At 41.8% G+C, this 13,424-nt stretch overlaps 1 protein-coding gene across 3 annotated transcripts in view; it reads left to right on the top strand.

The window, feature by feature from the left end:
- dusp8a (dual specificity phosphatase 8a) overlaps positions 1-13,424 on the top strand; it is a 39,283-nt gene that overhangs the window by 810 nt on the left and 25,049 nt on the right. For 2 of the 3 annotated variants that reach the window (XM_085281695.1, XM_085281698.1), the window contains exon 2: positions 6,149-6,547. In XM_085281695.1, coding sequence (XP_085137821.1) covers positions 6,311-6,547 — 237 coding nt within the window. In that variant the 5' untranslated portion in view covers positions 6,149-6,310. Of the gene's footprint in view, positions 1-3,976; positions 4,159-6,148; positions 6,548-13,424 lie in introns of those variants that run through there. The other variant, XM_085281696.1, reaches the window with a different exon arrangement.

Below are 13,424 nucleotides of genomic sequence, written 5' to 3'. Positions count from 1 at the left end.
GAGTCTATTCTTATTTCTAATGTAGGTCGGTTTATTGTAGTGCGCTGCGACCGCTCAGCCTCCATCATTTTGAACGCTGGTAAACGATACACAACGTCTTGTCTGTTTTTTGTTTTTGTGTTGTGTGTGTATGTGTATGTGCGCCCCCATCTCTGATGATTTGATTTTTCAGAGCATTTCTATATGTACACATTATATTTATTTGACGATGTATTTTTGTATCAGAGATTCTCGATATTATTTACATTTACATTACCTATCATGTGGCTGTTGTAGTTGAGTCTGGGGGTAGTCCCAGCTATGTATGACCCTGCATTTTACAGCAGTCAGTGCACTGAGGGAGTATTGATGAGAGGACGCCGGAAGGCTTCATGCTTGGATGTGTTGTTTACAATATGATAGCGCTGTCCAGCTGCACCAAGAAATCGATTTTTTAAAATGACAGAACCGCTGCAACAGCATGTTACACTGGTTATTAGTCGTGGTAAACACTCAGGGTTAGACAATCATCAACTATTAACCATTAATTGTAAGCATTGTTAAAAATTTGATGATTTAAGGTGTGCCAATAACTGTTTCTTTTTAAATTCCACAATAATAATTGATTACAGCTATAAATTAATTGTTTACTACATTTATTGTATAGCTAAAAGCAGTGAATGCCACTGAACTCACAACAGTCATGCTTTCATTTATTTACCTGACAGAAAATTAATGATAAAGTATTTTCTTAATCAAGTCGGAGGTTCTCACCGGTGAAAGTCAACTAGATATCTTTTGGTTTTGGACTGTGAGACAAAACAACACTGCTTATAATGCTAACTGTTTTGGGCCTTTGTACAGACCAAGAGATTAATCTTTAACTGACAATACTTTTATTCATTCTGTCGTGATTTTGCATGATATGCTAATATTTTGCCTTTTAACACAATTGCAAGAACTTCTACTAAAATTCTCCACTATAAACAGGTGATCCTGTACCTGCTCATTAGAAGTGGCAATCACCAGACATCCCATGATACAATAATATCAGAATACTTGATATTCTGATATTATTGCAGTTTTTGGCATTTTGAAAGGGTAAATATTTCAATAGCATAGATTGTGATTTCACTGCAAATTATGTCCACAAAGTTAATCCAATAAGATAAAGCAGGAAAGCACAGACACTGTCACTAAAATCTGCCATAATTGTTGCTATTAGACAGCGTCAGTGTGCTATCAATCTGTTACTGTCTACACAGACAAAAAAACACATTTAGCAGAAATTCACATTTGTGTTTAGCTACCTTCCTGTTCTATATGAATAAAACCAGAATACATCTGTTTGGCAGCCAGCTGAGTCGAGTCCACTCATGTTATGTTCATTGAAAAAAGCAGCATGTTGCAATTGGTCCCAGAATGTGAAAAGAATCCAGTACAATCACAAGGCAACCACAGGTTTGTTTTGTTTCTGGCAGATACAAGGTTGTTGTCCAGCTTTTGTACTACTACTAGTGTAACTGAGCTATTAGCTAAGCCAAGTGTGTCCATTCTTGAATGCCTTTTTCAGTTGAGCAAATATGATGTAATGTTGCTTGAATTAGTGTCCGTGGCTTGATAAAAATAATACGATGCTATGCTGTATCGGTTCGTCTTTTTTTCCACTTCTGCTGAACAGTGCTTTGTTGTGGTCACCCTTTAAAGTGTAAGTGAAACACTCCAGAGAGAGAGAGACAGACAGACAGCTTACATACACATATATATGCAAACTTTGAGTTCATGAGAGGGCCTGCTGCACAGACTAAAGGGCACAAGATGCACTGGTGATGTAATTGTTTGTGGTCTAAACAAACCAGTCGTGCCTGTCATTGTGCGAACCTTGCTCGCTTCATATCAGCCTACTCAAGGCTGTGGCCGCAGGTGACGTTATGCAGGGAGTTAATGAATAACCTGGATGGTATTACATCACCACTGGTTGCCCTCCAGTTACTCTCTTTGTGTTTGCCTCTGTCCCTGATGTCTGATAATGTCATCATGGAGCTGGCCCTTCATGTTCACCCCATGGTGAAAGGCTGTGAATACACCTGCGTGTGTTGCCCATTTTATTGAGATAAAGTTACTTCCTCAGCTTGATGTTAATATGCACCAACCTTTTTTGTTATCAGTCTTTTATTGAACCGTTTCAGTAGAGTCTGTCAATGATTTGTGTTGCTGTGTTTTGCATGACAAGAGGGGAAAATGTTTGATTTGTTTGATGTTTGATTGGGAGTCTGTTAATTGTCTTTGTCTGGAGGAAGTTCATTAGATTTCAGACGTCACTGTGACCTCACAAAGCACCTTAATTATTAGAAAACACAACAAAATCCTACTAGCATAAAATGATGACGCGATGACAAGTTATATCCAATAGGTCAGTTCCACTGTGACTAGGGAGGGATGTTGATAAGATTTTCACCATTATCAATTCTGCATATTGCCCTGATTCTTTATCATTTTCCTTGTTGACGTCTAATCAATTTTCCTTGTGGAGAAATGTCGGTCAGCGCAGGATTTTTATCGTCAACGCAGTGTGTTATTATCTAAAGTTTTCATAGTATAAACAAATGGTTGAATGGGAGGAATTACGAAAAGATCCACTGCTTTAGCGTCATTGTTCTGCAATGTAGAAAACCACACCAGCATTGATAGGTGGAGCTCAAAGGCATATGATCATGAAGTATTTGGAACCGGTTCTCAATAGCCATCCTTAACAGTGACATCATAATGTCCTTAAAAAACACCTTTTTGGCCATCATCCAACAGCATAACTCAGAAAGAAAGATGATTTGAGTTGACATCATATTTGGCTGCATGCTGAAGTGTTTACACTCATCTTTGTGCTTACCTATTGAATTGCTTTAAAGTCATTACTTACGTGTGTCTCGCCAAATTTGCATGTGAACAGCAAGTTGACTGGTTGGTGAAGAGATACAGCTGGGCGTCAAATTTCTGGGTACCATTCATTTACAGCTAATATTTCCAGAAATCCGAAGGATGTGTAGGGTTTATAAAAAAAAAATCCCACCTGGAGTAAAAATTTCCTCAAAGTTGACCAGTCAGACTAGTTTCTCTGCAAGTTGTCGTGGTGTAATTATTTTGTTTTGACTCCTTGGATCTGCATAACCTGGTCTGTGTGGATCTTCTGACTGTGTGAACTTGCTTTTGGGAAAGCAGTGAGATTTTTGGGCTACATTAGAGGAAACATCAGATAGAAATATATTAAAATAATTTCGGTCGGTGGCTTTTAGGCTAATTTGTGGTCATTTTCTTTTAAGTGAGTAAAATAAAAGGTGCACATACAGCTCAGGTTTGGAGAATCTATCTTGAGCTCCACTGTCTGTTTTAGCTTTATCTTGTATCAGCATCAGTGAGCATCCCATCACAATCACCCTTCTCGTGCCCCCTTATCACCCCAGCCTGGGCTGTTTCCATGGCAACCAAATCTGCTCCAGGCCTGTACACAGTGTGTCTGTCTCTCTGCTTTCTCTTCTCTTTGCTTGTTTTCTTCTGTTCAGTCGGAGCATCACAGCCTAGTGCTGCTTCCTTAAGTGTGAGGAGCTTATTTTATTTATTTATTTATTTATTTAATGATTCTTCCTTTTTTTTCCTGCTTGGATGTGATGTGGAGGGGCATTTTTTCTGCATGAGGAGATGGGCGATGTTTGTTATGCTGAGTAATCACGTGGATGGCTGTGTTGCTTCTTTTAATTTCTCTGCCTTTCTCATATTTTATTGTCAATATTCTTGCTGTTTTCTCTTATTAACCTTTTATTCCAACCCCCTTTCTGTCCATAGAAGCGGGATTTTTTTGAGTTTGCCATGGGACAATTGTCAAGCGACATAAAGATGCAGAGCGCTCCGTCTCTGACTACCACACATGTAAACCTGCACACTCATCCCCTCCCCATCTCTGTTCACTGCACAAAAGCAAGAAAGAGAGTGATAGAGAAGGAAGGAGAGATTCAGAGAGGAAAAAGTGTGAGACTGGGTGGGTGGGAGAGCAGTCGCCATTAGACATATGCAGCATCAGATGCTGTGCTCAGCAGCGGCAGGGACACAGAGAAAGACAGCAAAAGATTCACATCCCTCGAAGCTGTGTTGTTAGCTGCACGACCGAAGGGCTTCCTGCCAGATAAGGTACGGTATAACAGGTGATGGGGCAGGTTGTAATGTGGCAGCGGATGTTTTTTGTACAGGGGCAAACTGGTATTGCAGCAAAGCTTTCTGCAGAGTAGAAAGCACATTATAAGCATCCGGATATTATAAGCATATCCGGATGCTTATAATGTGAAGTTATGTCAGCATGCTAGTTACACATAAACTGGGATTCACTTTTTCAGTTAAAGAAAAGATCAGCTAAGCTTAGGTGGACTGTGTTTTATATGTTGTGCAAGCCAGTGGGCGTTTTGCCTTCAACCTTCATTGACTATCTAAATTTTTATCTATGTCAATGCTTGCCGGTATCTACGTTCTGATTCAGCAGCAGTTTGTTGTTTAACAGTGCAAGCAGTTGCTACTGTCTCTCTAGACTCTCTTTCATGTTCTTGTGCTGCTCCTCTTGCATCAGGCGTGTTGCCAGGCAGCGAAAGCATGTGTACATCGGCTGCATGTTCAGTTCATCCAGCAGACTACAAGTCAATAGGAGACGAGCTGTAGGCTGTAGTGAAGCACTACTCAACCTCCATGTCATATGTTTGATGTGGTCGTCTGCATGTGAGATTTGATTTTTCACCCACATTCTCCTTCATCTGTTTCTTCCCTGCTCCACAATCATCCCCTCTCCCTCACCTTGAGCTGGCTAAGTTGCTAGGCTGGAGAGATCCTGGCTGAATAACATCCTTCGTTACCTCCACACAGCTCTCCTTTCTCGCTCTACTCCCTCCCTCTGTGGCGCTGCCAGACCACAGGTGAAAAGTTGCAGGACACAAGTGATTAGATACATTTCCTCCCCAGTTTAACCCCCTCTCTCACTTTCTCACCAGTGTTGTTAACTGTTTTTCTTTTCTGCCCATCCTCTCAAGAGGAACATAGCCTTATCATCGTTTTTGTTTTGGCTACTGCACCTCTGTCACTCACACTCTTCCTTTTCAGCTGAGGTTTAAACCTCCATTTACGCTTTGGGGTAAGCGAGAAGAGGCCCATTCATTTTTAATGACACCACGTGCCTGTAGATGAATAAAACAACATGGCTGCATTCACATTCTGACCTTTTACTTGTCGCATGACACCTGGTTGACCAATGAAATGGACCTCAAACTACGCTGGGTTTTTTTTCATTTGCATGTTGACTTAATTAAATGGCACAGTGGTTTTGTAATGTGCAGTCTAGCACGCGCACACATGCTGTTTCTCACAACCCCAATAAACGACTGATCGTGTGTGTGTGTGTGTGTCCCATGTTAAAGGTAAAAGGGCTGTGGTGAATGTGAGCACGGAGGAGATCAGAGTGATTAGAAGTGACGGATAGACGGAGGCAGTTCATCAAGTTTGTGGATGGTTAATTTGAAACACACATACAAACACACACGCACAGGATGTCACACAGGCCTTCTGCCTGTGTCCAGACCTGCTCTTTGAATTCCCCTGGCTTAATTTATCGCACGCTCTCAGTTTCCTGTTTCACGAGCTACTGCACAAGAGACCCTCGGTCAACAACCACCAGCCTTCACACAGTTACACAGGCACTCACACTTGTCGAATTTAAGTCTTTGTCTTCGGATGTGTGATATTCCTTCAGATCCCAGGACTGCTAAATCTCGTTGGATGATCCGGTCAGCTTTTAAGTCTTTAAATAACTTTTGTATTCATCTTTATAGCACTGTGGTTATTTTAAAATGCCAGGTGCTAAATATCTGCTAATAAAAGATAATGCAAAAGATCAAAAGTACGTGTGAATTCTTGTGCTAGAGTCAGGATTGGAAATGTGTGTGAAATGGATCCGTTGTTGTGACTTTGCAGCAGTTGAGTTTGAAGGGCTTTATTTGTTGCCATGGAGTGATTGAGTGAAGCTTAGACCAACATGTGCCCTTTATGATCACATGTTTGTCGCGTTCTTACATTTCTCCATGAATGCTTTGCTTACTTAATTCTCTTTCCTTTTTTTTTTTTTTGTCGCTTCTTCTTTTAGGCACCATGGATCTCCCAGCGTCTGCTCCAGTGGTAGCCCTTCTCCACTGACCCTTATCTCCTCCTTCCTCCACCTCTCTCATCTACCCCTCATTCTTCATACCCCACTACCCCTCACCCCCACGTCTTTGACCCTAGCTTACCACTCAGCCCGTCTTACATCATGGCAGGGGAGAAAGGGCCCAACAAGAAGAGCGCCATGGACATCAAGCGCCTGGCGAGCCTCATCCAGAGAGGGACAGGCCGCTTGCTGGTGATTGACAGCAGGACGTTTTCTGAGTACAATGCGTCACACGTACAAGGCGCGGTCAACGTTTGCTGCTCAAAGCTGGTGAAGAGGCGGCTGCAGCAGGACAAAGTGTCTGTCACTGAGTTGCTTCAACCCAATGGCAAAGTGAAGGTGAGTTAAAGCTCAATTAAGGCTACCTGACAGCTGATGCTTTTTGGGTGGTAGAATGTGATTAGAGAGCCATTCACTTAAGTGCCAAGCTGACATTATGCCAAGCTCCTACCTTGCTGATAACGGTGAGACACTTGATTCCTACCTGCTTCATAATCTACTCTTAAAACATCTTAAAATGGTCATTTGTATGTTTTTACACTTCTCACAAATAAATAAGACAAAGCATGCTAACTGCTGAGATTTAGAGGTGCCAGTAAGTGGAGTTTGTCACTTTTGCTCAGAGCCAAACTAGCCGTTTCCCCTGTGTGCAGTCTTTGTGCCAAGCCAAATTTAAGATACTGGTAGTTTTACAATTACGAAACTCATATTGATCTCGTATTGAAGAACATGAGTGGTATTCATATTCTTATTGAACTTGATCAAAATAAAAATTTGAGTGTTTCAAAAAATGGTTAGCGTTTTTATATTTAGTGCTTTCTGTGCTTCATAAATTCCCTCAACCCACAGACTGAAATAACTCCTTTAAACAACTGATTGACTTGTCCCAAGCACACCTTGGTGATTTACAAATTTTTGTTTGTTCGTCTGCTCACATTTAGAGTTTAGTAGTATAGCAGCTCTGCTTGTAGCATGTTTTCATTATGCAGTAGGTGCAGTGGGTTGATATAGGAGGACTTTCTTTGAGCCTGGGGTCTCAGATTCAGGTTCCCTTGTCAGCACGCTGTCACACCGTTGAAGTGCCGTCATGCAAGATGCTGACTTTACGCCAGCTGTATGAGATTATTACCAACAGTCTGACCTGCGTTTCACTGTAGTTCCAAACTAGCCTCCTCTGTGTTAGCCAAGCACATCAGTGGATGCTATATTTGGTGGGCAGGCACGCATACTGTATGTTTGTTGTTTATCAGTGGCCCTGAAATCGGATCCTTCTGGTTTCCATGACTTCTCCTCTGAATATGACAGCCTTCTTTCCATGGCTTGTCCAGCCGCGGCATGCTGACTCCTGTATTTTTAGTCTCTGTGTGAAACTGAAGGATCTCTGAGGGGGGGGGGGAGCAAGGGGAGAGGAGGAGGGTTGACATCAGTGTGTTTTGTGTGCGGTATGTGCTTTTTGTGCTGTCATGTTTGCGCATGCATTCATCAGCTAACAGTTTTACTTGACTGAATACAGAAAGCAAAAAAGCTGTAGAGGACATGGGAGATGATTTTCTGCCTCCTGGCTTCAAATGTTATTTTTAGATATTCAACTTTTTAGTTACACCCAGTGCAATAAAACAATGATTCACAGCAACCCATGACACTTGCCAGGTGAGTGAATTTTTTTTTTTTAGGCGTGACTCAGAATGGCAGTTCACACTTCTTTTTTGTTGTTCTACTTCCTGGTTGCCAGGAGGCGGTCTGGTTGTCTGGCCTGCCACTCATCTTATTCTGTTGAGCCTATTTATAAGAGTGATTTATGACCAGCTTCCATTTTATGCCATTGTGTGTCAGCCCCAAACTGGCTGACATGTATTTACCTGCTTGGTACATCTTTCATAACTAAAAACATCACTTCCCAAAAAAAAGGCAAATATTTAGACTTTATTACTTTATTGCATTTGTAGATGACAGACAGCGTCTACATGGTAAAATGAACTTCAGTTCCACTAATAGCACCTGGGATATTTAACCGAGTCCCTATATACCTGCTGTTTTTCCCTGGCTCTAATGCTTTAATGCGAGTCGACCCCACATGCCTTCCTTTTCACCTAACATGAACCATTATCAGCCAGAAGATTCTGTATCTGAATACTTGTATTATTCCGACCAAAAGATCCAGTTTTGTTCCGATAATGGTTTTATTTTAGCCGAGATCTTACACACCCAAAAATAAAATCTTTTGAACACTAGAGATGTAGACAACAAAGAGAAAGCGATGGATTTAAATTAGCTGCTGCTGGAGAAATGTTTATTTGAGGCTTTGGATCACTGTCAGAGTTTCAGTTTCATTACTTGCCCTGAGTGCAGCGCGCTAGAGCGTGTTTCTGTGCTCCGTCTCTGGGTTCATCTCTGTGTGGGGCTCTGTGCTTGGCAGATCTCACACTGTGGCACCCCACAGAGCCATGCTTCCTCCTGATTTCGCTCACTTTCATTCTCATGACAGCTCTGTCTGTCTGTTTTGCAACCATAGCCTGCAGCTGCTCGCAACCACCTCGATTCTTATTAGTTTATTCCAGTTCTCCTCTCACTGTCTAGTGTTGTCCCATGCCTGCTTTGTTATTATCCATTCCCCACCCCCAGTAAAGAGGATAAGGCTTGCGATTAATGCTAGGCTGGATAAAGCTGGAACTAGCCGGGTTAGAGAGGAGGGCCTGACGGACCCAGACTCTTTTGTTATTGGCTAAGCATGACATCATCCCTTTTGTGTGGCCACTGGCAGGCCGCGGGCTGGGCACGTGCAGATTGGCTGTGTGGTGTTTAAGCCAGCTCCCGACTGACCCCCCCATACACACACACACACACACACCATCGTCTGTACCCCCCACATGGCTCTGAGCATCTCCAGGAGCTGTCTCAGCCAGCCAAAACGCCAAAGGACACCATTGTGGCTCTTTGTATGGGAAGTGAATGCAGGAAGCAGGAGAGCAGCATTGACAGTATTCATGGATGGGCTGTTGCCTCCGCCTCCTCCCCAGCTGCCTCTCGCCTCGCATCCCATTGAGAACTAATAGCCTGCGTCCCCCAAGGCGCTGCACTCACTCTCTTTCATCGAAGCTCCCAATGCTTCAGTTAACTGAGCTGAATGAACAGAACAGCAGCAAACAAAATGGTGTCCTCTTTCTTCTGCCTTTCACGTTCCATCCCTTCATAGCTCCTTTTATTAATGCTCTCTATTAATGTAGGTGTAGAGAACTGGACACAGTAGGCTAGATGATGGACGACCTCTGCTGGGAGAGCGCAGGCTTAGTCGGAAATGGGGCTTCCTCATGCCTTTTCCGACAGGCTAGAGGGCAGGCGGCTGGTTTCTTGGCTTAAGCCTGGCTAATCCCTGCTGCTGTGACAGGGACAGCCGGCCAGGCAGGCCTGACAGATGGACCAGAGGTTTTCACTACCAGTAACCAGCCTGGGGAAGCACCCTTCCTCTTCTACATAGACATGGACCCCACGCTTTTGTTAAACGAAATAGCATGCCTGCATATAGATACGTTGCACTTATGAGCTGTCAAATCTGTTAATGTGGCAGAACTTAAATATTTATAACCACAAGTAGGTTTCCAGATGAAAATTTAGCTGATTTTTGCATTTTTGATGTAAAGTGAAGAAACCAGCTGTATCAGCACACTGACCAAGATGTAGTGCATCAAGTTTAAGACAGATGTGACGGGGTGAACTTGTAAAATTTAGGATTTCTGCTTGCAAAATAGAATAATGCTGAAATCAATATAGCACAAATAGATAACCAAAAAAAGAAAATTGATAAATATATTGAGCCATTCCCCAGTACTGGACTCTGTAATGGGTATTAACTGATTGGTTGAGACATTTAATCAAGATCAAGAGAGGGGGAAAAAGTGTTTTGGGAAGTCGAATGACAACAAGTGAAACCCTTAACAGTCACTTTCAGCTTTCTAAATGCTGCTGATTTCCTTTTGTGATTTCTGCACTATTAGTCAGACTAAACAGGCAATTTGAAGAAATTATGCAAACAGATTTAAACATATTTCTCCAATTTCACTGTATAATCAAAAAACAATAAATAACTGAATAATTGTTAGCTGCAGCCGTACCAATGTGATGCCTTTATGGAAACATTCATTTTACACCTGAAAATATTCTCCAGCTGTTGTGATACCAACATTTTAGACATGATAATGAACAATAGGCTGATTCTTTTTGTTTGGTATAATGGGCATGCAGCAATAAAGCCAAGAAAGGCTGTAATCTTGTCTGTGATCTTAATTGGTGATATCGGCTGAGTGTCCTGCCAAACAGAGAGAGATAACATGTGACTAATGGATTTATGCAATGTAGAAGATCTCCATCAATTCCACTGATGACACACCATATGTTGTGTTTATCCTCCATGTCAAGGGTTAGGAGGCGGCTGTAATGATGCATGATAGGGAACCCCATATGGAAAGACAATTTAAAAAATAAATCTCATTAGCTACAGTTGCAAGAATTCATCTTTTTGTATTTCTCTTATAGGATTTTCTTATTAAAATGGTGACTTTCCCATTTTTCTCTTACAGCATGTTTACTTTAATTCATGCTTAATTCAGTGTTGCATGAAAAAAGTTACACTTTCATGAATAAATCAAATGTGCATCTAAAGAGGAAATAGTTATTTACTTTGTTATGATCAAAAAGTGTTTGTCATCTAGTGTCTGACACAGACTGTGTTTTACCATCAAGGACATCACACGTGTTTCATGTGTCATCTCCCATGATTGCAAGAGTGGACTCTGAGAACATAGATGATGAATTTCTGTGTTGGTTATTTCCCAGGTGACCCAGATGGGAAAAATGGGAAATTTCCGTGTGTTTCATTCACATTTATCTGAATTTAAACAGAAATGCTAAAGCCAGCAGTGGTGTTTCTACAGAGATGGATAATGTCATATGTTTGCTTTGATGAGGTCATGCACTGAGTCATTGTTTGCTTTTAAGATCCCACTGTTTAACATAGACACACATGTCATAATCTGTATATAGTTTCAGATCTAATCACAAAGTAAAACTAACAATTACAGAAAATATAATATATGTATATTTCTTTACTCTAGTGTGAGTTCATGTGAGAGGATTTTGGGATACAAAACATGACTTCATTATATAAAGAATTGGGAGGATGATGAGGTGTTACCACATAAAGAGAATGAATGCTTTCTTTACAGACAAAAATGAAGTCTGTGTACTGAGACAGACAAACTTTTATGTAAAAGTATAAAAATTCACTTGTATATAAATGTGTACCCTGAACAGGGCCTTATGTGTGTCTGTGTGCTAAAGGATCCCTGATATTCACCAACATGTAGGTGTGACCACACCAGATCAGGTGACCACATCTCAGAAATCATCAGGGATGACCTCACACTGCACATGCACAGAGCCGTCAGGAGCTTTCGCCACCATGCCACATACCCACATCCCAGTCAGATTCACTTTCATTCAGGTGTAAAGTTTTACTTTAAAGGATGTTTCACAGTTATTCCCCATACTAAGGCTAGAATCTAAATTATCTATGAACCCAGGTTGAACCATATTATATACCTCTTTCCACATCTTATGAGCACAGTTGTTAGTGTCTCACACACACATATCACACCTACTGAAGCATACATGGAGGTGGCAGCTGCCAGTTTCAGTCAATGACATCATCATCCCCAGGGTGGTAGCTTGACAGTCGCGAGAGGTGTAGTTTGCACCTGTGAGCCGGGGTCTTAAACAGACTTATTGAATACTTAAAAGGAGACACTAGAGTACATGCAATATACCGTGTATACTGTTGAAAGTTTGGTCCAGTTGGTGCCACATCGGCATAGAAATAATGTTAGAAATGTACCCAGAAACCAACTGAAATGATAGGCGTATGGGTGGTACGTACTTAATTTTTTTCTGGTGAATCAGTATGACAAACTCTGACTCCTGCTCACTGTGCTGTCTTTTTAAAGAGAGATTTCGTAATTGCCATTTCCTGTATCTCTTCAGCTCCTCGTTACTGAAGAATTTACTGTTAACTGAAGATGGCTCGTACCGCACTCCTCTTGTTTTGTGTGGGTCCTCCCAGAGTGGACACCGTGAGGGGACCCAGACTGTGCTTCAGGAATGTGGGTCCATTTTTAGATTTGTGTCACAGACCAGTACACACACACATACTCCCACTCAGCACTGACCTTGTCACTGGTCAGCAGCAAGACAGGGGTCAGAGGGAAGTTGTATGTCACTTTTTTGCACAAACTGTTACCGTAAAGCAGGACAGCGTTTCCCTTATTTCATAGATATCTTCTGTTGCCAAGCTACCCATCAGTTATCTTTCATTATGTGTGTGTGTGTGTGTGTGTGTGTATACATACAAACTGTTCCTTCAGAGGAGCATTGACACAAAGTCCATGCCCTAACTTGCAGCCTTGTCTCCAACCTCGTTTTTCTTCCACTCCTTACATATTTTATAACAGGGTCAGTTAGAAGTGTACAGGGACTTCTGACTCTCTTGCCCAATCCCTTCATTTTTTTTCTCTTTCAGGGTCAAATGTTATCCTTTTTCTAGCTCTGTGTATCTCATTTAATAGAATTTCATCTTTTATGCATCTTGCCTCTCATGTTTGTTGTTTATTCTCTGCTGTGACGCCGGTCTCCAGCTCCTTTAGAGAGACCTGGGTGCAGCAGGATTGTAGCATTTGGTGTGCTAGTGCTACCTTCTGTCCCTCCATCTCTCTCTTGCTTTATATCTAATCCTCCCTCAAGTTTCCGTCTGATCCCCCTTCTTGGCATTCCTTTCCCTGGCTTCCTCTTCTGTTCCTTCATCCCTTGTTTTTCCTCTCTGCTAGTGGCATTCCTTGTTTACCTGCAGTGTGCATGCGTCAGAGAGCCTGGGCCAGTACTGTAATAGTAGTGATGCTGTAGCACTGCAGAGGGATGAGGGATCTGTACTACTGCTGCAGTCTGACAGCAAGTCCCAGCCCTGGGTCGTTGACCTCCAGCACTGCAGCAACCTCCATGTGTTTCACATGCTTAGCCAGATGGGTAGTTTTTAGCATCTGGTGTAATATTCTTCTATCTGTTATGCCATTTATACTTTCTAACAAATCTAGACATTCCTTTTCGTCTTATAAGGGAATAAGGTGAGATCTAATTTATCAAAAAATAGTCATCAAAATGGCATTTAACTGTC

This window comes from Mchenga conophoros, linkage group LG7 (genome assembly GCF_057382185.1).
Source record: "Mchenga conophoros isolate Kocher_MC1m ecotype Shallow Benthic linkage group LG7, M_conophoros_male_GT1.1, whole genome shotgun sequence".
NCBI classification, from domain to species: domain Eukaryota; kingdom Metazoa; phylum Chordata; class Actinopteri; order Cichliformes; family Cichlidae; genus Mchenga; species Mchenga conophoros.
This window is presented reverse-complemented; position numbering and strand designations above follow the sequence as displayed.